This window comes from Heterocephalus glaber, unplaced genomic scaffold (assembly GCF_053883595.1).
Source record: "Heterocephalus glaber isolate CG9 unplaced genomic scaffold, H.glaber_assembly_v1.0 deba00001504, whole genome shotgun sequence".
Taxonomy (NCBI): domain Eukaryota; kingdom Metazoa; phylum Chordata; class Mammalia; order Rodentia; family Bathyergidae; genus Heterocephalus; species Heterocephalus glaber.
Genome location: NW_028258324.1, coordinates 5,875,053 through 5,896,586, shown reverse-complemented (window position 1 = coordinate 5,896,586; position 21,534 = coordinate 5,875,053). Strand labels below are relative to the sequence as shown.

At 47.7% G+C, this 21,534-nt stretch overlaps 1 protein-coding gene across 11 annotated transcripts in view; it reads left to right on the top strand.

Annotated features, from left to right (window-relative positions):
• The window catches only part of Poc1a (POC1 centriolar protein A), a 76,238-nt gene that overhangs the window by 23,728 nt on the left and 30,976 nt on the right, over nucleotides 1–21,534 (top strand). For all 11 annotated transcript variants that reach the window (XR_015440802.1, XM_021241238.2, XM_021241281.2 and 8 more), the window contains exons 8-9: nucleotides 4,040–4,108; nucleotides 7,973–8,071. Coding sequence is in view for 10 of the 11 variants with exons in the window: in XM_021241238.2 (XP_021096897.1) it covers nucleotides 4,040–4,108; nucleotides 7,973–8,071 (168 nt within the window). In the remaining variant the exon portion in view is untranslated. The remainder of the gene's footprint in view (nucleotides 1–4,039; nucleotides 4,109–7,972; nucleotides 8,072–21,534) is intronic.

Sequence of the window (21,534 nt, the reverse complement as noted above, 5' to 3'; positions counted from 1 at the left end):
GTGTAGTTGGTAAGTGTGTCGCTGTAGTGACTGAGCTGCATGTGGTTCTGGGCACCTCATTTGGCCCACAGTGAGGGTGAGCAGCCTCACTGTGAGCCCAGATTCACACGGGCTGCTGACTGTTCAGTGGTGGGCACTCAAGGCTTTGAGTAGGGGACCCACCGGTGTTTTCTGGGCGCTTGTGCCATGCCAGGCCCTAGGCCACGGCTACGGAAGTGGCAACAAAGGGGCTCACTGTTGAGGAGAGGAGGCAACAGTTTGACAGAGGTTCTAGGCATGTAGGCTGCCCCTTAGGCTGCTCCAGGCCGAAGAGACTCTTAGAATGTCCGTCTCCCTCTGTGAAGACTCTGTGACTCTTGTCCAGTTATTTCATTTTGGAGGATCATTTTGGTTTTTTATTTTTTGAGACAAGGTATCGCTGTGTAGTGCAGGCTGGTCTTGAACACACTATGTAGCCCAGGCTTGCCTCAAACTTGTGGCGATCCTCCTGCCTCAGCCTCCCAAGTGCTGGGATTATAGGCATTCTGCCACCACACCTGGCTGGGAGAATTATTTTGATACACAGGAAGTTCATGTTGAGCTTGGATGGTTGGCTCCTTTTGGGAGAGATGAGAGGAGTTGAGGAAAGAGAATGCTCATTTATTCCAGTCTGAGTAAACTGAAGTCAGTCCGACCCTCTGTTCCCTGCCAGCAACCCAGAGTTGAGAGCTGGGAGCAGGTGTCTTGAGCTATGGTTGGAAGAGAGTCTCACTATTCCTGAGCAACACCTCTTGCACAGAGGCCACACTTGTTCACTGGGCTGTGATGACCCTGGGGGCCACCACTCAGACACAAGAGCCCAGCCCACAGCAGATGCTGGCAAATGCATGCAGGAGCTCCCAGTGGGGGTTTGTGGAAGAAGCAGCCCAGTGGGCGGGGTTGTAGTTTCTCTGCCTGAGCACTGGGCTCAGAGGCCTCTTGGGCCCCCTCGGTCTATGTGTCTGTTTGATGACCACTCAGCTTTTCCTTCTGACTCAGGGGCATGTGATGTGACAATCCTGTTTGTTTGGTGGCATGGTGGGTACATGAGAGTCAAACATTTCACAGCTCTTACAAGGTGTGGGAGGTGGGAGTACCCGGCTGGCCTTTTGCCACCATGGCTGCTGTGGCTCAGAGGTCAGAGCTCAATCATGCAGGGGCCTCAGTGAGTCTAGCGGGAAGGTGAGGAGAATGGGTAGCCTGCTGGCGGGGCGGAGGGGAGAGTCACACTACAATCTAATCACCATGGGCTCTGAGTGATGGAAACTTCTGGGGCCTGTCTGTGGTAGTCATCAGAGGCACATCTGTGGCCTTAAATGGATTTATTAAAATGAAGAAAGATTGAAAATCATTGAATTAAGAGCTTAGTATAGGCTCTATAGAAAGAAAGCACAGAGAAAGAGAAGAGCTTTCTAGTTCAGCATCAGAGGAACACTGATGAGGCTGGTGGGGTGGAGTGTTGGTGAGGGGAGAAGGAGAGGCCCTGGCCAGGACAGCCTGGATGACGTTGTCTGGGCCCTCACAGCCCAAACCTCAAAGCATGTCAAATTGGAGAGTCCAGTCTCTACAGTCATGTGGTGTTTACCAACAAGGGCATGGTCTGAGAAATGCGTCATTGGGAAAACATCATAGCATGAGTAGGTACTTATATAAACCAAGAGGGCCATATCACTAGGTGATATCCACTCATGGGACAACTATTGTGCATGCTGTCCTTTGATGCCTCAGGCAGCTTGTGAGGGCCATGGACTGATGAGCAGGAGCCTCCTTGGAAGGTTGTTCTTTCCAGGAATGCAGAGGTGCCAGTGGAGGAGCTTTGAGGTCCTCCTGGTAAATGGGCCCTGCCTGGGAGGACTGCAGGCCTCACATGGTATGCTGGTCACTTGTCCCACTCTTGAGTTTTCTGAAACTTGGTCCCGGGGAAAGCACCAGTGCTCCTGACCTGGAGGGCTCCTAATACCTGCTGTCTGGTCCCTGTCCTGCTGAGCTTCTGGCTGGTGAGCACATTCTTCAGTGAAGTTCCTGCTGTTGTCACTGCTCTGCCTCTGACATCTTGATCCCAGGTTGGCATCTGGTGGTTGAGTGATGACAGGAAAGTACAATGGCTTGCAAGTATATTTGGTCCCTCAGTTGCTGTGCCTTCTTGGGAACCTGCCATTACTCAGCAAGCTCTGGTGGGGGAAAGGGTCTATGTTTTTTGAAACTTTCTTCTCTTTTTTTTGTTTCCTGTTTTTCCTCGAAATCATTTTATTTTATTTTTATATTGTAGTAATGCTATATACTTACTAAAAAATTCAGAGCGTGAAAATGGCAGATATTTCCAAGAATCAAGTAAAGACTACCTGAGATCGCACCACCTTCCTCAGCCAGGCCTGTTAACCTCTTGCTAACTATCCACCTGGAGGGATATCTGAGTGACTCAGCCCTGTCCCCACTTTACACTCAGGCTCTGCATGCAGAGCTGGTATTGCGCAAATGGTATCCCATGGCCTATGATGTCTTGCACCTGGTATTTCACAGTAGCTGTTCCTAGGGAATGTTCCCCTTTAGTAAAAGTGAATCCACTTTATCCAGGTTAATGACAGTATAGGATTCCTGGGGCTGTTGGGGGGCAGGGCATACCCAGGCTTGTGGCTCCACCCAGGTGGAGAAGAGGCAGGTGACAAGCAAGCACAGGCTGGAGGCTTTGCGTCCCCCCAGGCCTTGTTCCCTCCACTTGGAAGAGTAAATGCACAAACTGTTCTCAGAGGATTAAGTGGGTTAATTCAGGTAAAGTGCCCTGGGCCACTGTTAGCTGCCATTGTACTCTTCCTTGTTACTCCATTATGAGTACCTTTGAGAGGAAGAGCTGTAGGTGGATTCTGGAAGGATGGGTAGGCATGTGCCCTCCTGCCCCATGTGCCTGAGCCAGGGTGGCACCTCTTTACCTGCCTATCTCTCCTTGGGGAGCAGAAACTGCCTTGGTCCCTGGCTTTGGGGTTCCTTTCTGGCCCAAGCCATACATGGTCTTCTCTGGCATTGAGTGGAAGGTGCTTCCCAGCATTCCTCTTGTCTCTAGCTGAGGCTTTGCTGCTGGAAGCTCCTTCCATGGGCAGGGGACTCTTGCCATTCCCTGCACTGGCCTGGAGAATCTGAGGTGGCCTTTGTGACAGTGGCTATGCTGTCCTCATCTAAGAACCTCTTTTATCTACTTTTGCTTAGAGAATGCTAGGTACTGTCATAATGAAAGTTCAGCTGGAGGAAGAGATAGTTGTGGCTGTAGTCGTGTGGCCAGAAGGACTCTTGATGTATCTTTCTAGAATGGATTTCAGGCAGAGAGGGAAGAAACATGTTCATGTTTCTCTGTCAGGAGATCACACGCTCCTCCCAGCCAAGACATGCTCACTAACCATCCAAGTGCTGGCCTCCAAGTACATGCACTTGAAAGCCAGAGTGGGTACTTTTTCCCCCAAGGCCCAAACACAAGGCAAGTGGCATGCATATTGCAGGGGTGTGTCACGTTGGTCCACTGCCCAGGCACCTGCAGTAATGCCCACCCCAGCCTCTTACCTGTCGCCTGGGGCCCTGACTGTGCCCTGTTCACCTTAGCCATTGGCTCTTCTTTGGGGCTTCCACTTCTCTAGTCAGCAGCACAGTTTCTTTTGGGAAAGAACATAGTCTGAATCAGAGGGGTAAGTTCTGGTCCCAGTGCTGTGGCCTGGGGCAAATCAGTGCATCTCTTTGTCCTCTAGCTTCTTATTGTGGACATGAGTATGATGATAAAGCCAGGACTGTCAATGTGAGCTGTGTCATGTTCACTCACTTCTGCCCATCTGTGATCCCATAGTCTGGAGGTCTCCTCAGTGGCGCTTGCACTTAGCCACACACAAGCTCCCGGGCCTGGGGCTGAGGAGGACTGGAGGCTGAGTGAGTGCTCAGTCCTTTGTCCCCTGGCTATCATCATTCAGGAACTGCTAGTTTTCCTGTGTGTTTAGACTCTAGATGACCTGTGGTACTTTTGTTTGTTTGTTTGTTCTGTTAGGGACCTGCCATCACTGTTGCCTTTTCAAGAACTGGGGAGTATTTTGCTTCTGGAGGCTCTGATGAACAGGTGAGTAAACAATGGCCTGAGGCCTCTGTACTGATCCTGCTCAGAACCCAACAGGAGGCTTGAGGCCATCTGGGAGATGGGCCCTGGTGACTTTCAGTGACCACAAAGGCCCTGCTGGAGCTTGTGGTTGGGGTGCTCAGGTCCAAGGCCCTTGGTGCTTCAGAGCAGGTCTCTTGCAGGTGCTAGCTTTGTGCCAGAGTTTCAAAAGCCCTCGCTATTCAAACTAGCATGGATTGGAAGGAGTCTGCGTCATTAGTGCCATGAAAAAGTTGAAATTTTAAAATTAGGTTTCTTCCTGATTATGCAAGGTATTACTGAAATTATGGCGAATATTAACATTTTTAAAAAATTTTTTACAGTAAAAGATGTATTGCCATTAATTCCCCTCACTTCAAATACACCCCATCATTCTTGCCACTTTCTGAAGCAGTTCTGGAAGTCCTTTTTCATGTCTGTAGTAGCATTGTTATGGCTGCCTTAAGGTCCTGAATCAATTAAAATATTTGCCTTTCATGGTTATTTTGACTTTGGGGAATAGCCAGAAGCCTCATGGTACCAGATCTGGTTAATAAAGTGGATGAGGACACACCATGACGTTTTTACAAGCCTGTCTTTTCTTTGGATGGTGCTCAGCAACAGCATTCACTGTGTTTTTAATCACACCTTGTAAATACACTCATGAAAGAGGATTTTGAAGTGAGGGGGAATATTTGGAAGGGGATTAATGGCAGTGTGTCTTTTTTTTTTTAATTTTATTTTGAGACAGGATCTCACTGTGTAGTTCGGGCTCACTGTGAACTCACTGTGTAGTCCAGGCTGACCCAGAACACACAGCGATTCTCTTGCCTCGACCTCCTGAGTGTTGGGATTATTGGCATGTGCCACAACACCCAGCCAGCAGTGTTCTTTTTACTGTAATTTATTTTAAACATTCACCATATATTTTGATCATCTTGGTAAACCAATAGATAAGAGTTATTGGCTGCTTACTACAGGTTTGGTAATATAGTTAATGTGACAAGACCATCATACCTCATTTAGTCCTCACTATAGCCCTTTGGGACAAGTCCTCTTTATTTCATTTTATAGATGAGGAAACTGAATCCCAGTAGATAGCACAGCTGGAATAACACTGGACCTGAGCCATGCCCCTGCCTTGGGAGCCTCTACCTCGTGGTCTGCTGCCCTTTGCTTTTTGTGTACTGTTGGAGGGGCAACATTTTCAGTATCGTTGGCTGCAGAGAGAGGACATTTTGAGGTTTCCTGTCCCACTTCATTGCCCTTTATGTTAAGGCTTCAGTCTGTTAACCCTGGCATCCTCTGCCCAGGCTGCTAAATGCCAGTGACCTGTCTTGGTGGGCACCCTGCCACTAAGATCTAGCCCACAGCCCAGCTCTAGTGAGGCCAGGAGCATTGAGGCGTCTGCCTGCCTGTAGCCTCTCCCCAGACTATCTGGGCAGTGCTTCTTGTCCAGAAAACTGCATTCTCCTGGGGAAGGGAGAAAAGGACAGCTGCTATGGGCCGCTCTTGACCTGCTGGGTTGCTGAGAACTTTCATGCTTGAGTGCCATGGCTCAGGCAACTTAGCACAGGCAGTCCCACTAGCCCTTCTTGAGTCCTGGCCCCAGCTAAGTGTACTGATTTGGTTTCAGGCTCTGCCATTAAGGCAGAGGGTAGTGGGGGGCTCCTTGGCCATAGCCTAGATAGGAAATAGCAGATGTCTTCCCACTCCAGCACCAGTCCTTATGTGCTAGCAGCCAAAGGAGGCAGAAGGCAGAGGGGTGTCCCAAGTCTTCCGTGACTATGGAGGCCTGACTTATTGCCTAAAAGACACAGGAGCTGCTGCAATAGACACAAACAGTAAATAGAGTTGTGGTAAATAAAATATAATAAATTCACAGCCAAGTGCCTGGTGGAAAGTAGGGTTTACACTTGCTCTAACCTTTCCTCAGGCAGCCAGACTATGAGCTCTCTGGTTGCCTCGATTGACTGATTGGTGTTGGGGATGGAATCTAGGGTACTCTACTTTTTTTTTTTTTTTGGTACTGGGGATTGAACTCAGGTCCTTGCGCTTGCGCAGCAGGTGGCAAAACCACTGAGCTAAATCCCCGGCCAGGGTACTCTACTTTGAGCTATATCTCCAGCTTTTTTTTTTTGGTACTACTGGAGATTGAACCCAAGATCTTCACACTGACCTATAGCCCCAGCCCATTTCCTAAACACACACACACACACACACACACACACACACACACATCTGTTTATGTGTGTATATAACATACATATATATATATTTTTTTTTCTTTTTTCTTTTTTTTTTTTTTTGAGACAGTGTCTCACTAAGTTGCCCAAGCTGGGCTTGAACTTGTGATCCTCCTGCCTAAGACTCCCAGAGTGCTGAGATTACAGGTATCTACCACTACACTGGGTTTACCCAGCCCTTTTTGTTTTGTTTTTGTTTTTTGAGACAAGGTCTCACTGTGTAGTTCAGACGGGTCGTGAACTCATTATGTATTCCAGGCTGGCCTCAAACTTGCAGCATCCTCCTGCCTCAGCCTCCTGAGTGCTACCTTGTCCTTTTTTTGTTTGTTTTGTTTTGGTACCGGGGATCGAACTCTGGACTGTGGGCTTGCGTGGCAGGGGCTGGAACCACTGAGCTAAATCCCTGGCCCATTACCCTGCCCTTTTAAAAACTGTGTTTGCTAAGATTATAGGTGTGCACTACTGTACCTTCCCCCTGACTGGCTTTCAGAAGTCTGCTTGAGAGCTCTTTGGTGTAACATTTGATACTATCTCTTCACATTTATGCTTGCCACTCAGCTTCTAGGAATTTATTTACCAGTTAGGTCTGCACAGTCATACAAGGACTTTGTGTACAAAGGTGTGTGTCTGCAAATGTTTTGACTATAAAATGATGAATGAAAGATCCAGGGTGCCCATCTCTCTGGGCATAGTAAACAGTGACGCTGCTCAGGGAGGGAGTGGTGAGGGGCCTCCTGTAGAACCAGGCTTGCACCTGTGTCCTGACAGAGATGATGTCTAAGGGATGTTGAGCATTCACCTTGTGTGGATGTGTTTGTTTACTCTGACCTCCACTGACCATGCTCCATAATTCCTGTTGTGAAGCCCAACCATGGAAGTAGCTCTAGAAGTACCCAGCTGCTCGTGGCTGACAACATCCAGCAGGGAGTGCTCTTGCTCCCCACCAAGGCAGTTCCTTCCAATTTTGCGGAGTAGCAGCAGGACAGATCCTTTTCAGAGGAAGATACTCAGGCGAGATTTTTATGGTTGAGCTTGGCCTTGGGATAACCAGAGCATTACCAAGCACTCCCTAGTTGCCTGTGTGCCAAACTCTGTCGTATGAGGCCCCAGCAGCTCTGTGAAATGAGAACTGGGATCATCCCCTTTTCCTGGAGGAGGGCTCCGAGGCACAGACTGAGTCCACTGCTTAGGGCTTCACAGTGTCTTCACCACTTCCCACAGTGTTCAAGGCCAGGCCACCTCCCTTGAGAGCTTCCATTTTTGAGGGGAGATAGATGATAAACAAGGAACAAGAACAAATAGATTAAATAACTACTGACTCTGATGCTGAGACTGATCCTGTGATACCCCAGGCAGAAGGACTGAAAGTGCCATGGCCTGGGGGTACAGCACAGTGACACTCTGTTCTGGTGGGTCATCGAGGTCCTCTTGAGGCTTGTGCCCAAAGCCTGGTCCTCAGGGAGGTGGAACAGGTCCTGTAGTTGAATTGGGATGTCGGGAGTGGACACCATGGCTCAGAAATGGCCTCTGGGCCCATTTTCTCAGAAGAAGCTGGCACGGAGTTTCTCTCCCCCTCATTCTCTGTCCCTCTTGATCTTGGCAGGTGATGGTTTGGAAGAGTAACTTTGATGTTGTTGATTATGGAGAAGTAATAGAAATGCCAAGGCCCCCAGCCACACTGGCCACCTCCGCAGGGAATCTGGTAAGTAGCTTAGCAGGTGTGTTCTGGGCCTTGTGACTCCAGGCTGGGTCATGGTGAACAGCATTGTGCTCAGAAACGATGAGGGGTGGAGGCTTAGGTTGATTTTGGGAAAAGGACCTTGCTACCACCAAGGTACTTATGGTGCTACCACCTTGCTACTTATGGTGCTAGATTCCAATCTGAAGTGAACAAATGAGATGGAAAGGGCTGGAGGAGCAGCTTCTAGGTGCCAGGCCCCCAGGCTGCTTGGTTGGGGAATGTTTCCATGGTACTTACTGCTCCTGGATTTAGGCCCAGAGAGACAAAGCTGTCCCATGCCAAGCCTTGGGCCACAGGACCCAAGTGTGGGGTTCCTAGAGGACTCAGGGCCCATAGCCACAGCTGGAGTGAATGGGAAAGGCCCCAGTTCTGTTTTCACTTCCTTTTTAACCATGGGGAGGAAGTTCCTCACCCATGAACCATTTTTAGTACCTTTGTTGATAAAAGAGCAGTTAATGTTCCAGAATTAAAACTGCTAATATTTTTTGACACATTTTGGGGAAAATTGATAATTTTTATAGTCTCATTAATTTAGGTCATAATCATTTTTGGCTGAAATAAATGTTAAAGCCAAAGTTGTAGAACTCCAAGGATTTTAAGCTTCTGTAGCCACAGGCTGTTTAAATCTCTTTTCCGTGGACCTTTGAGGCATCATAGCCTCTCCCACAGGCGGAAACTGGCTCAAACAACAGGAAATGGCTCACCCAAGCCCCCAGCAACTCAAGGCTGTGGCCCAGAATAGAACCAAGAAGCCTCTTGAGTCCACCCTAGGGCTGTCTGTGACTCCAGCAGATGGACACCTCCCCACTACACACAAACATACCATTCTTTGTGCAGGGGCTGCCCATAGGAATAGGCCATTTTGGGTTTTACCATTTTCTTCCAAAGATCACCCTCCTGGCTGGCCACTGTGGCTGAGAAGTTTGTTCTCCCTCAGTACTTGTTAGTGAATGACCATTCCTCAGCTTTTGGGTTTGTTGGAGAATGGCTGGGTTGCATGATGGTCTGCTTGGTGCCAGTTCATCTTCCACCTAGAAGGGTTTTTCCACCAAGTTTGGGGTCCCGCCCTCTCTGCTATGACTCCCTGTCTTTTGGGCACTTAAGGTAAGCCAGGAAAACCAAGGCCTTTTCCCCATGCTGCCCTGTTCATTCTTTGTCTTATCAGAGTGAGTAGGTAAAGTTACCCCTCTAGTTTACAGATGTGACACCTTGGGCTAACCAAGCTGAAACTGCAGGTAGCAGGGCTGCCTGGCAGCTCTTCCCCACCCTAGGATGGCACTGCCATTTGCCTCCTGAGAATGGTTAGTATCCACCACCTGGGGCAGAATCCCACGTTCTTTTTCTTATAGTTATTAGCTTGAACAAGCCACTCCTTGGTTCTTTATTCTTGCCTGGGAGATAAGGCACCTTTGCTTACAAGAGCTTCAAGGCCTGAGAATCTGGGATGAAGTCATGTGGGGTGGAGGAAGCCAGCCTGACAGGACAGGGCATAGAGAAATGCAACCAGTTGTTCTAAACTACTTTTCAGGCCCACATCTCCACTGTTGTCACAGCTCTGCCCACTGAGCATCCCTATGTGTCACTCAACTAGGAGACAGAATGTGGGCTCTGAATAAATGGGAACAAAGCTTTTGTACATAGGGAGGGGAGGGGGGAACGGAAGGGGAGGGATGGGATAAAATAAAATTTAAAAAAAAAAAAAAAGAATATGGGCCCTAGATTCAGAACTGGGTCTGACCCTGGCTATGTGGCCTTCATTTCCTCAGAGGGCCCCAAGTAACCCCACAGGCAGCCTCTGAGGACCCCATGTGTAATGTTGGTGAGCTGTTGCCCCTGAAGTGACCTGCTAATCTTACAGTTATTGTTGGTTGAGCTCAGAGCTTTTTGTTTGTTTGTTATGAGCCCCTCTGAAGCTCCTCTAGACATGCCCTTGCCCGACACACTCCACAAGAAGCTTCTCTGCAAGGGGAAAGAGAAGAGTACTAGATGGTGTTTGTTTTGTCTCATTGTGAGTATATACATATACATAATGTAAAATCGACCATTTAAACCATTGTTAAGTGTATTGCTTGCTAGCATTTTGAGCATATTTACACTATTGTGCAACCAGCTCCATCCATCTCCAGAACTTTTTCATCCTCCCAAACTGGGGAGAGCTGGTTTTTATAACACTGTTCAGTGGTTAGATTTTTTCCTGAGATACAAAGGGAAGCTGTGTGTTCTTGCCTTTCTCGCCAAGCTTTCCCTGGCACTGAGATTCCCTGACTGATCAAGGTGTCTCAGCTCCTTTTAGGGGAGCCCAGTAGCACTGCCATATCCCATGACCTGTGAGTCTGACACGTCCCTGCCCTCCAACTCAGGCCATATTCCTTCCTTCTAGTAGCCCGGGGCTGCTCAACCTCCACAGTGTTCATATTTTGGACCAGATAATTCTCTGCTGTGAGGGCTGTCCTGTGTACTATAGGAGGTCCAATAGCCTCCTTGGCTTCTACTCTCTAGATGCCAATAGTATCCCATCCCTGAACCCTACTCCCCAACAGGGATGACCACAGATGTCTTCAGACATTATCATAGGTCCTCAGGAGTGAGCTCAGAAAGCCAGATGTGGTGGCACATACCTGTAATCTCAGCACTCTGGGAGGCTAAGGCAAGAGCATTTGCAAGTTTCAGCCCTACCTGGGCAATTTAAAGACTTAGTGAGACCCTGTCTCAAAATGAAAAAGGGCTGGGAATGTAGCTCAGTGTGAAGACCTTGGGTTCATTTCCCAGTACTGAAAAACAGAAGAGGAGGAAGAGGAAGGAAGAAAGAAGGAAGGAGAAGAATAATAACGACAAAGGAAGTTGACTTAGCAATGGGAGGATTGAGGAAGTAGGGCCGTCATCACTGTAGAAAGAGCACTGGGAAGGGGTGGGAAGAGCAAGGGGAGGAGAGAGGAGCACTAGGGAAGTGGAGAAGTATGCAGAGGGAGCTCAGGAAGGCCAGTTCCAGCAGCTCTGTGTGAGCACTCTGCCCAGTTGAGGCAAATCTGGGTCCCCACTGATGGCTGTGGCCCAGATTTTTCAGCCTGGGTTTCTATTAGAAGCCCATTTTATGGGAATGTTGTTTGGCCTGTCAAATTTTAGAATCTTCTAGGGGTAATGGTAAACAACAAAAAAAGACTCTTTGCCATTAGCAGCTTGGCTTTCTTCACTTAAAATTGGAGTGTATTCTTGCCATTCCTGCCAACAGGCCTCCCTGGCTCAGAAATATCTCAGAGGTTTAGTGGCTGACTGGGGTGGCTTGACTTCTCAGAGCCCATGAGCACCACAACCATGCCCCAGGAACTCAGGAATATGATGACCTTGTGCCGCTTTCAGCTGTATCTACACTTTGGGCTGCAGGTGCTAAAACAGCATGAAGTGCTCTTGGGCATTAGGGGATTTATGAAGTCCAGAGTCAAAGGTATCGGTGTGGATGTTGAATACCTAATCATATGTCTGTTCCAGCACGGCAGTCAAAAGCCAGACAGGCAGACACTGTTTGGGTCCCTTGCTCTGCACACCCCACTAGCAAGGGCAGCCCTATCTGCCTGTCACAGTCCCTCCATCCTGGAAAACCCCCTGCCCATGATCCCTTCCTGACTCTGCAGCATTTCAGATTTTCAGATCTCTGATCTTGGAATGAAGGCTGTCCTTGAGCCTACTCTGAACAGAGCTCTGTTCACTGCAGAGCTATTTTCAACCTCTGGTTGAAACTCACAGCTTATTTTTAGGCACATTTCATGTTGAAAAGCAAAAGCCATTTCCCAGCCATTCAGAATGAGAATAATGGGTTCCATTTCCCTCTATTCTTGGCTGAACTGTGCATGAGGGGGAGTTCAGGGCTTGTGGCTGGGGAACTTTCTCTGCTTGGAAGGTTGCAGATGAAGGATTCCAGACCATGCTATGGGTTGAGGGTAGCAAGAAGCTCTGTGCTCTGCCCTGTGACATGCTGCAAGGTTGGAGGAAGGGTGGAAGGGCCACTTGTGGGCAGACAAGCACCTCCTTGAGCTGCTTGAGTGGGGTCAAGGGGTGGGGGCTCCAGGGGGCTGTCTGTAGCAGGTATTTTCAGGGGTCTAGTGCTTAGCTCTGTTCTCTGCCCCAGCGCTGCCTTTTTGTCCCCTCCACACTTGTCCACCCTCCTGTTCTCTGTGCCTTGTGACCTGTCCCTGTTGCAGAAGGACCCCTCTATGTTGGCTTACCTTGAATTTAGCATCTGTCCACCCACCCCCAGCCATCATAGGACGGATTTCTGCCTTAACCACAGAATGACTTTTAAACCATTTTTTAAAAGTAAAGATGCATTTATTTGGCTTTACTCTTATTTTTGCCCTCCCTCCAGACATCTGAGGCCTGTTACACAATTGGAAAGGAAGGTTTTACTGGGTGGAGTGGGAGGGGAAGAACACAGAGTTCTAGGTAATTCAATGAAACTGAAAACAAAAACAAAACTACAGTATTTCCTGAGTTCTCAGGGTTGGCTGCTCTGCTACTCAGCCATTAACTTTGAGTTGTGGAGCCAAGGGCTCCTCTCTGCTCACCTTTCAAGATCTTGCTTGAGCTGGGGATTTAGCTCAGTGGCATGGCGCCTACCTTGTAAAGACAAGGTCCTGAGTTCGATCCCCGGTACAAAAAAAAAGATCTTACTTGAAGGAGAAATGTCACCTATGGTTAAGAGTTTGAGTTCTGGCTTCTGACCAACCTGTGATTGATCAGAATCCTGCCCCTCCCTAGCTTGAGCTGTGACCCTGGACCAGTGGCTGGATCTCTGTGGGGCCTGTCTTCCTCTTCTGTCAAGTGGGGAGATGCCAGGCCCTTCATGAGATTTCGTGGGTGGTATGCCAATCGGTACTTGGCACTGTGCCTGGCACATGGCAAGGGCTCACCAAGCTGTAACTATTTTAACAGTGTTCCTTTTTCCTCTTCTCTCCCACTGAGAACCAGTGTTCAGACCTGCTGGGGTGGGCCTCAGTCCTAGAGTTGTTTCCAGGAAGGGTGGCTGGGTCAGCCCAGAATATCTGACCTGAACCAGAGACGACCTCCTTTCTGAGGACATCCCGTGCTCCACGGGTTCTCAGGGCAAAGTCCCAGCCATCTCTTGTGCCACACTTTAGCTCTCATGTTTCTGCCTTGGGGTGCTGCCACAGGGGTGGGCTTGACTTAAGGGCCCTTCCCTGGCCCACAGACTCTTGGCACTAGAGCTTTCCCCATGCTGAGGCTCTGAGGTCCTGGGTGCCTGTAGTGGTTACTCAGGACATAGTGCTCACTCCAGGCACCTTGCTCAAGGAGTCATAGGGTTGTGAAGTGGGGAAAGAGACTTGTTCCACTTGCTTCATGGATTTTGTCTCAGTCCATTTGGGCTATTGTATCACAATACCATAGATTAAGTTTAGCTTATAAACGATGGGGATTTATTTCTTACAGTTCTGGAGACGGGGTGGTCCAAATGAGGCTTCAGGGTCTGGTGAGGAAGGATCTGTTTTCTAGTGTATAGTTAGCTACTTCTCTGTGTCCTTGTGTAACAGAGGGAGTTGCCTAGATCTCTGGGGTCTCTCTTATAAGGGCACTGATCCCAATTATGAGGGCTTCATCTTAATGAATTAATTGCCTCATAAAGGCTTACCTCTTAGTACCATCACCTTGGGGATTAGGATTTCAATCTATGATTCTTGTGAAGGACACAACACTTAGATTACAGCAGATTTGCTTTCTCTCTTGGAAGCATGAAGGATTGGGTCTCTTTCTGAAAACACAAATTTCTGACTTGGAGTTTGCTTTCAGTAGTGGGGAGAGGTATGGATTCAGCAGGAGGGGTATGGTGGGTGTTTGAAGCAAAAGTGAACTCCTGGTATATGTCTTAGAAAAGAGCCTCTCCCTTTCCCCACTTAGACCCAATTCTAAGCTAATTTTTTTCAGGACTGTTAATGAGGATGTTTGGCTTTCTGCCTGCTGCCAGTGTATCAGAAGATGCCAGGCAGTTACACAGCATTGAAGAGGGTTGGCTTTATCTGGCCTGAACCCTCAGCACATTGAGCTACCCCGCCCCCGGGCTCAGAGCATCTCTGGGGGCTGAGATGTATTGTGGGCTCTTGCCTTACTCACACTCTCTGCCTGAGTAGCTGGCTTTGTCCACATTATCCCACTTCCGGGTGAAGAATAAGAGCATTTGTATGAACAAGAGAAATAAGAATGAGGGAAAGCAGACCCTCCTGAGGGGGACTGTTCTGTCAGATTTGGCTGTTGTGAGGCCTTCTGGGGCCCAGACTTTGTGGGATGATTTGGGATCAGTAGGGACTTTGTTTTCATGTTTCCTAGGACTTAGCAAGGGCCACATCTCTGTGTGACTCCTGAGGCAAAATTCATTTCTGTCCCATGTGCCACACAGAGGAACTTGGGCTTGGAGGTTATCTGCTGATGAATGGTCCAGGCCCCAATCAAGCCTGGGTCCTTGGAATTAAAGTGGACCAAAGATAAGAGACCTTTGCCTGAAAAAGAGCAGAAGGGAGTCTCCCCATCTCTCAGTGAGCAAAAGGAACCCAATATCCTCAGCTCCTAGGACAAATACCCAGGCCTTTCTCAGTGTATGTGGAATGTGTATACATGAGTGTGCCCACTCACATGTAGACCTCTGGCATTGGTCTGTGCCTTTCCCTATTATTCCTCTTGTAGAACCTGTGGTTCCTGTACTATGGGGCATCTCCAGATAACATGGGCTGTCCTGGGGATGTTGCTGTTCAAGTATCTTCCTGGGATGAGAATAGGAATTAAAATTAAGATATTAGAAATTTTGGCCTCTGAAATCTGCTGTAAGAACTTGAGTGGCAATACACTGTGCTGCCCTGTGGAATGCTGTCTCTGGCTTACTGGTCTAAGTCAAGGCTGGCGCTGTCCCGATGCCTTGGGCAGGTTGTCTTGATTCTCTGCACTCTGATTTTTCTCCACCAGTTTGCGTTACATCTTCTGGGGATTTTCTCTCTCATGGGTACTCTGTGCAAAAGACCGTCCTGTGGAGTGGTGGGTGTCACAGCCTTTGCTGACTATGTGATGAAGGCCTTTAGGCAAGATGTCTCCTTTCACACCTTTACCTGAACAAAGTCATGCAAAGTTCTCTGGGTTTCTTAGTTTCAGTGAGAAGAAAGGATACTAGAAATAAAGACAATTCAATATTTGTATACCAAACTGCCATGCTTTAGAGAAGTTCCTGCTTGAAACAGCATCCTTGATATGGCTGGTGGGTAACACACCTGTACAAGATCAGGAGCCCCGAAGATTCCAGTGCTGCCAGTAGGACCACTTAGGTGCAGCCCAGGACTTTTCCTCCAGAGTCCACACTTGACTTTATTTTGAGGCACATGTTAAGTAATTATATGTTTCCTTGTAAGTGAAGGTAACATTTGATGAGCATGAGGACATTTGCAGAAGTCTGTCCAGAGATGTCAGCTGGGCTTCCCAGGGATTTCTAACACATTTCTAGGTGAGGCTGATCGTGCTGGTCCAGGTCCCCACTTAGAGAACAACTGATCTGTCAAAACAGTAACCAATTGTGACCCTTGCATCAGGGTTGGGAGGGTAGGGGGACAGAGAAAAGAGTTCCTTTTTCATCTTAGAAGTTTCTAGGGCTGGGCCTGGTGGCACGCACTTATAATCCCAGCACTCTAGAGGCTCAGATAGGAGGATCACCACAAGTTCGAGGCCAGCCTGGCTTTCATAGTGAGTTCAAAGCCAGGCTGAACTATATTAGTGAGATCATATATCAAAAAACAAAGCAAAAGAGAAGTTTCTAGGACTAGTTGAGGCTACAGCTTGAGAAAAGCAAGTAGAGAATCGGTGCTCCTCTCAGCCCAGAAGTGGAAAAGGGAGGTAAAGAAAAAGGATTATGGCTTTGATTCTAATCTCCTTATTGTTAAAAGAAATCCCAGTGTTACCCTGTAAGCCTGTTAAGTCCAAAGGCACCCAGCAGTCTCTGTTTAGAATCAGGTAGGCAGAAGTGTGGCTTGACTGCCAGTAGAAGAGATCAGTAAGAAGGAAGAGGCATTTGCTATGTCCTTACTGAGAGCCCCCACTGGTTCTGTCTTTCTGTCTCAGCTCCTGACCTACCGTTTAATTATGTCACCATTAATTCAATCACTTGTTCTTGAATCTGGATTCCCTAGGCCACCTGCCTTCTGCATGGCCCTTGGTTTCTCCTCTTGCTTTCTTGGTGTCCCTGCCTCCTACCTCACACCCTATAGATGTGGGGGCCAAGACCAATCCCCTCTTCTAGGGAGCCTGTTGGGTTTAGGGAACCCTTTGGTGAAAATCTTATTTGTCAAGCCTTTTAGGGAAGTATCTCTATGGTAGCAAGAACATGGAACCAGCCCTGTTCAATGACAGTAGCAGTGGCAAGGATGGGACAGATGCCAGATTACCTTCTCCAAGCTGATCTTTTGAAGGGCTGATGGTAGTTTCCTGTCTGGAAAATTCCCATCCATTGTACAAGCAAGTAGGTCCCTCTCCAGAGGACAGTAGCATGATGCTAATACAGAAAGACCTTTTTAATGACTTAAACCAATGAGAAGTATGTTCTCAATATTAAGGACATTCATATTAAGATAATCATGGTGTCCTGAAGACTGAGGAACCTGAATCTGGAACCCAGATGAAGCCTAGAATCCCTTGGGTCCAGCTCTCCAGGTGCCAAGACACACCTGGCGCATGAGTCTGGCCACACATAGCCCTCTGAGAGCTTTGTTGACTCTTTCAAGAGTCCCAGAACTGTTTGGGGTTCTCCTTTTTCCCTGGCAGCCAAAGCTAGGATTGAGGGTTATTAACAATCCACATTTGCATGAGGGGAACTGAGTCTGAATCATGGGATGAGGACAATGGAGTCTGGACATCGTCATGTTTCAAGGCACACGTGGCCCTGGAACACCTGCCATTACAGCCACTGGGGCCACTGCTATGACATTGCCATTTTGCTCATGGTGCTGATAAGCCATCTATACCCTTGTCAGACCACACTGACAAGTCACCTCTCCACATGAGAGCCAGCAGAAGCCACAGGAAGAATCTCTTGCCAGCTATGTGGTCCAGAATACAGAGAATTGATAAGAACTGAGGCTTTTGGGCATTTTAGGATCTGGTTTTTCTTTTTCTTTTCTTTTGGTTCCATCTGTTTTTTCACACCCAGAAATCTGAAAGTGGAAAAATAAGCCACATGTAGAAATAAACCCAGTTAAGTCTAGGTTTATTTTATGCCTGTTTGGGTCACTGTCCTCTGTTCTCAGTCGAGTTGCACTCATCCTTTTAATCTCTCCCCCATGCAGCCTCCCCCATGTAGCCTTTCCCAGGACCTGGTAGGTTGTAAACTCTCCCTGCCCTACCTATCCAGAGCACTCTTCTTCCTGTAGTCCCCTCATCCCCATTGTCGGTTATTTGCAGGCTTAACTAGTCTTCTGCAGGATTGGGGTCTTACCTTCCCCATGGTGCCCAGAAATCAGTTAAGACATATGCCTGCAGGCGATAAGCACCATAGGTTGAGGGTACAAGTCTAACAGCAGGCTCTGACTCTCCTTTTGGCTTTTTGATGGTGCCAGACTCGATGAAGGAGGCAACTTTCTGTCTTCATTAGTCAGTTTTTTGGCAGATGATGTGAGGTGGTACAGGTGATGACTGAGGCATAAAGGGCAGTAGAATCTGAATGTCTGGACCAGAAGTTTCAGAACTTCTTTCATTTTAAGTGGAAAAGAACCCTTTGTGGTTTCTGTTTTCCAGATTGGATAGCAGTGTTGCCCATGTGGTATAAGGATGTTGGATAATGCTTGTGTTTATGTTCTTATTGGTTACCATGGAAAAAAATCAGAATAGATGGTTTCCATGGAGATTATCTTTCAGTTTGTTGCTTTGAAGGTCTGGACACTGTTGTGGGGCTCACTGAATACTGTTGATGCCATCAGGGGCTCTCTGTGACAGTGCCAAAGGCTAGTCAGAACATTCCATGGACTTAGATAAAGTCATCTGCGTCCCATGCTTGCAAATCCCAGAACACTGAGGTGGCAGTAATCCTGTGGCTCAGCTTCCTGTTGGGGTTCCCTCGCCTGGCCTCAGGTCCATAGCTTTTTTCTGTCACTGGGAAGCATTTTTTATTAAAACATAACAAAACCTTTGTATTATGGAAAATTTCAAGCTACCGTAGCACAAAAAAGTGGAGAGAATAATATAACAACCTCTCATGTATACCATATCTAGCTTCAACATTTTGCCAGTCTTATTTGATCTCTGTTTCCTATATTTCTTATGAGTTAGAGTATTTTTTAAATCCCAGATATATCATTTTACCCTAAATAAGGGTTTTTCTTGGTTGTATAATTACAGTGCTCTTATCACACTCAACAAAATTAAGTTTCTTTGGTCAGATACCTAGTACATACTCACTTTTTTCTGCATTGCTTCTGTAACCCATAGTTGCAGTGCATGGAGGGGTTGAGAGTCTTGTATGTAACTGTAGTCAGGCCAGGGGCAGGAGGAACTTCAGGGCAGGTGGGCCCCCTACTGTCAGCTGCCTTGGGGCTGCCATCCGCTGGGGGGCGCTGGCCCTCTTCAGAGTCTACAGAGGGAAGGAGGGAGCCAGATGATGTAACTGGCTCACAGCAGCTGTCTGCAACTTCAGTTTCCAGGAAGAAGGAGGCTGTAAGACCCTGTGGGACACAGCCTCCTCCCTCAACTCCTCCCTGGAAGTGTGGGGCCTGGTAAAGGGCTCTGGCCAGCCTTCAGCCTCCTGCCTCTGTGGGTTGGGCAGAGCCAGTCCTGGATATCTGTCTTGGCAGGCCTCACACATGTCCTGTGATACTGCACAAAATATCAATTACCGAGCTTGGGAGTGATGCCTGGGGCATGGTTGGTAGCTTTAACATTCTCCATTGAACTAAGTGCAAGAAGAGTTTAAAATAGCCAGCCTTTGTTCTGAGGTTTTAAACATTCAACTCCAGTAGTTACAATTAGCTGTCTTCAAGTGGATCTATAAATAAACTGCTACTGTTCCTCTTTGTCACCAAGAGCTTCAGCGTCTTTCAGAGACGTCGCTCTGCTGCTCATCTTCATTAGATCCTCTCATCTGTGGGGCATCTGCAGTCATCAGTAAGCTGAGCTGACAAAGTTTGTAAGGACAACATTGTGTTCCCTTTTACACAGTTCCCCCAAATTTAACTACACAAGGAAAGATGGTGAGTTTGCATTGGAGAAATCTAGCAGAGAGGTCAGGGGCCCCAGGATCAGTGTCAGCACCACCAGTATTAAGTATCCTCTAATATCATGCACATTGCTTTTGACGAACTGTAAAAAATTTGTAAACTACATCCAGTCATGTAAAACATCAGACAGACCCAAACTGAGGGACATTTGACAAGATAACTGATCAGTATTCTTCCAAAGTATCAAAGTCATTAAAGACAAAGGAGGACTAACCAAATGACACAGATTGCTAAATATGTAATAGAATGTGATGTGAAATCCTGGATAGGATTCTGGAACATTGGGATTCAAGGACATTAGTTGGGAAACTGGTGAAGCTCAAATGGGGTCCTTAGTTTGGTTAATTGTATTTCCCATATCCTGGTCTGATCTTTCTCCTGTGGTTATATAAGGTGTTAACACTGGGGGAGGGATATATGGAAATTCTCTGTACTATTTTTTGCAACTTTTCTCTAAGTCTAAAATTAGTTCAAAGCAGTTTAATTTTAAAAAAAAAGAAAAAACTACAGTCAACACTTGGGCTCTATCGGAAGCCTTGCTCTCACAAGTTTGTGGAGCATGTGTGTGTTCAAGGGAATGCTCTTACCCAGGGGCTGCTTACCAGCAAGGGCCCTGCAGGGTGGTCTTGGTGGTTGGCTATATTGTAGTTTCTGAGGGTGCTTCAGAGGTGCATCTGCTGTAAAAGGTCCAGGGCAGACTATGCAGGAGTCTCTGCCCAGGATGGTCCTACCTCCTTCAAAGGCTTGTGTGGACTAGCCAGGCCCTAGATCTCACTGCTCTTCCTGGCTTCTTCTCTGTGTTCTGGCCCCTTGCTCTGCTTTGCTGCTACCGGTGTATGTTTCTGGCTGTGACAAGTGTGGTGACCTGAAAGGCTTCAACCCCAAAAATCTGGGAGTTGTTTTCCTACCCCTCCAGGGAAGAGGGCCAAGGATCTCTGAGTCAGAGTATTATAGCTTCATGGTAGGCATGGCTGCCTGCTTTCTCAAGGTCTCTGCCAGTCTGGAATTGCCTTTGTATGGCTTCCTTCCTCTGTGGGTGTCATTTCAGTAACACACACCTCCCAGCTCCACTTCTTTCTCCATGGAACATTTGTAGAGGCTGAATAACCTTTGGTTTCCTACCTGTCAGGGCATTTCTTCACCTTTTTGAGGACACATCCATCACCATGTGGGGAGGTACTTGGAAACCAGAGTGAGGCTGGGTAACCCAATGGTGGCTGGGGACTGTACCCAGAAGTGGTTGTCCCAGTCCTGCACTGGGGGTTTGGCTTTGCCATGGCCTGGGTGAAGAAAGTGGGGTTTCTTGGTTTATCTGTTTAGCATCTCCCTCATACCTTCAGGCCTGTTAATGACACAAGGGAAATAGGAACACAGATGTACATGTGTTTCCTGCCGCTTTGAGGGGGACTGTGAGATGAAGATGTGCACCCTGCTGCCTGTGGTCCTGAGACCTGGGCAGCACTGGTTCTGTGTGTGACAAGGCCTGGAGTACAGATGTTGGTTAGGCATGCTAATCCCTCTTCCGTTTTAAGGACACCCTGTCAGTTTCCCATCCATGGGGGCCTGAATTCAAAGGGTAGCCCAGAGACCTGACTGAGCTGTGATGTGGTACATCTGATTCATCTTGGAAGTTCCTGTGCTGGCCCCAGGCCCTGAATCTCTGAGGCCCTGAGCTTTAACAGATGACACAGCCTCCTTGCTCTCTTCAGATGCTGGCTTGGAGTACTCAAAGGCATATTCTTACTTCTAAATGAAAGCAAGCAGCAGTAACCAAACCCTGTGCTTGTGTTTGGGCTGGCTTGGGAGAACATTGGTGAGACTACCAAACAATTAGATGATTTTAAGACACCAGAATTCCTCTTGGGTTCAGGCCTATGTTTAGAACCAGAAGTTTCCTCTCTTGTTGGATTCTAGGCAGGAACTCTAAATTATCGGGCAAACAAGGCTGTAGTATATCTAATCTGCAAATATGTGTGGTGAGTACAGTACCAGGTTTCTTTTGAGCTTTGATTTGAGAAAACAGCCCTGCCTTTTCCTCTTAAGCTGGACAAGAGGCTGAGCCCGAGTAAGCTCTGTATTTTCCTCCTCAGGACCAGGTTTAGCAAACACAGGCAGGCAGACATGAACCCCTGTTAATTTTTCATGAGGACAAATCATCAGAGGGGACAAATCAGACCC